Source organism: Austrofundulus limnaeus, unplaced genomic scaffold (assembly GCF_001266775.1).
Source record: "Austrofundulus limnaeus strain Quisiro unplaced genomic scaffold, Austrofundulus_limnaeus-1.0 Scaffold86, whole genome shotgun sequence".
Lineage (NCBI taxonomy): Eukaryota > Metazoa > Chordata > Actinopteri > Cyprinodontiformes > Rivulidae > Austrofundulus > Austrofundulus limnaeus.
This window is the reverse complement of record NW_013952488.1, coordinates 1,467,148-1,468,400: the sequence shown is the minus strand read 5'-3', so window position 1 is coordinate 1,468,400 and position 1,253 is coordinate 1,467,148. Positions and strand designations below refer to the sequence as shown.

General features: G+C 33.5%; 1 protein-coding gene across 1 annotated transcript in view; it reads right to left on the bottom strand.

The window, feature by feature from the left end:
* nbas (NBAS subunit of NRZ tethering complex) overlaps nt 1-1,135 on the bottom strand; it is a gene marked incomplete in the record, with an annotated part of 224,076 nt that extends 222,941 nt beyond the window's left edge. The window contains 2 exon segments of the mRNA XM_014011983.1: nt 528-579; nt 1,038-1,135. Of these exon segments, the coding sequence (XP_013867437.1) occupies nt 528-579; nt 1,038-1,130 (145 nt within the window).
* Between the last annotated feature and the right edge of the window lie 118 nt (nt 1,136-1,253).

Below are 1,253 nucleotides of genomic sequence, written 5' to 3'. Positions count from 1 at the left end.
TTCAATTTAAAGGGTAATAAAATATTACCCTTTAAATTGAATGTAATATTTTCCTTATAACTTTTACAAAAACACACAAAAATTATAAATAAGTATTTGTATTTGTGTATAAGCTGTTTAGATTGTCAAAAAGCCTGTGTTTTTAGGGTTATTAACAAAGTTCATGTACTCATACCAGTAATATTTGGGGTCACAAGTTTTTGCCATGGATATTTTGTGGGTCAGAAGACAAAAAGTTTGGGAACCACTGATCTAGACCACAATGCATTGCAAGATACTGACTTTAAACATTTGTATTTGTAAAAAGCTCAATTAGCCTGTTTTTGATTGTAATGTGTTAAGAGTTTTGAAAGAAAGAATCATAGTAGTAGTACTATTAAAACTATATGGTAGTGCTGCAAGTTTGATAAAAAATACTTGGTAATCGGAAATAAACTCAGACGTGAAATGGTCAGACGCAGAATAAATGCACCATTTTGTGTTGAAATGAAATGTTTTCCTTCAGGCAACAAAAAGGTAGAACTTACCTGTCACAGCTTTAGCTATCAGAGAGCTGTTGTGTTCCTTGTTGCCCCGCAGCTGAAATTAGGGAAGACATTAAAAAATGTGTTATTCTGCTTTATTTTAAAGAAACCAAACTGTTTAATTGGCATCCATATTACCGGTCTAAATGTTCAATCAAAACTATAACTGAGTACATTTTAGACTGAATAATTATTTGATTTAATAATGAAATTAACTGTCAGTCTGGTATAGGTTTAGGCAAAATGCGTGTTAGAACTCTTGACAACAACAACAATAAATGCATTATTATTACTTACTACTCATTTGGAGTATGTAAGGAACACTTTGCTATGATGCAAGAATATGAAACCTTTGTTTTCACTGAAAACCAACACAACTTATCCCATGTTTTTTTGCTACGTGGCTCTGCGCGGCTGATCATTTCTTCCCTTTATGCCTATTTTTATCCAAATAATATTAAAACTGAGGCACAAKCAAACGACTACAATAAAAACAAGTTTAATATGACTAACCTGAGTGTCAGTCTCTGGCGGCCACTCAGTAATAACAAGTAAATCGTACAAAATATGTTCATCTTCGCCTTCCACCAAGCTTCCATCAGCCATGATTACTCCAGCTGTCAGGAATCTACGGCGAGTGGCGAGGGGCAAAATACACGGGGGGGAAATGTGTTGATGACGGACTAAAAATAAATTTTGCCGGTATATTTACCTAATATAATATTAAAT